At 57.1% G+C, this 468-nt stretch overlaps 1 protein-coding gene across 1 annotated transcript in view; it reads right to left on the bottom strand.

Annotated features, from left to right (window-relative positions):
- Positions 1-84: 84 nt before the first annotated feature.
- Positions 85-468, bottom strand: part of LOC119591222 (neuropeptide-like protein 31) — a gene marked incomplete at its 3' end in the record, with an annotated part of 2,740 nt that continues 2,356 nt past the window's right edge. The window contains 1 exon segment of the mRNA XM_037939933.1: positions 85-358. Coding sequence (XP_037795861.1) covers positions 85-358 — 274 coding nt within the window.

Genomic DNA, 468 nt, shown 5'->3' with positions numbered 1-468 from the left:
TCTTAGTGATGACATAACAAGCGCAACATGGCCCTGAAAAGTAAAAAGGGAAAACCTTGATCGAAACCGAATGGACGACTTTACCTCCATAGCCCCCATATCCTCCTCCGTAGCCTCCATGTCCTCCTCCGTAGCCTCCATGTCCTCCTCCGTAGCCCCCGTGTCCTCCCCCGTAGCCTCCGTAGTTGTGGTAAGAGTGTGTGTGGTGGTACACGGGGTAGTGCACCGGGACGATGATGACAGCCCTGGAGCGGCCTCCGCCCCGCCCGCCGTAGCCCCCATAGCCCTTGTAGCCCGGATGAGCGTCGGCCAGCAGCGCCAGCGCCAGCGCCGCCAGCAAGGTCACGAGAAGGAAGCGCTGCGTAAACACCAGACAGTGTTATGAATTATGCATTCTGGACGAGAGTGTGCACCGACGGTTCATTCAATTATATACACACATGCGTGCAGACCCACACACTCTAACAG

Source organism: Penaeus monodon, chromosome 28 (assembly GCF_015228065.2).
Source record: "Penaeus monodon isolate SGIC_2016 chromosome 28, NSTDA_Pmon_1, whole genome shotgun sequence".
In the NCBI taxonomy this organism is placed as follows: Eukaryota; Metazoa; Arthropoda; class Malacostraca; order Decapoda; family Penaeidae; genus Penaeus; species Penaeus monodon.
This window is presented reverse-complemented; position numbering and strand designations above follow the sequence as displayed.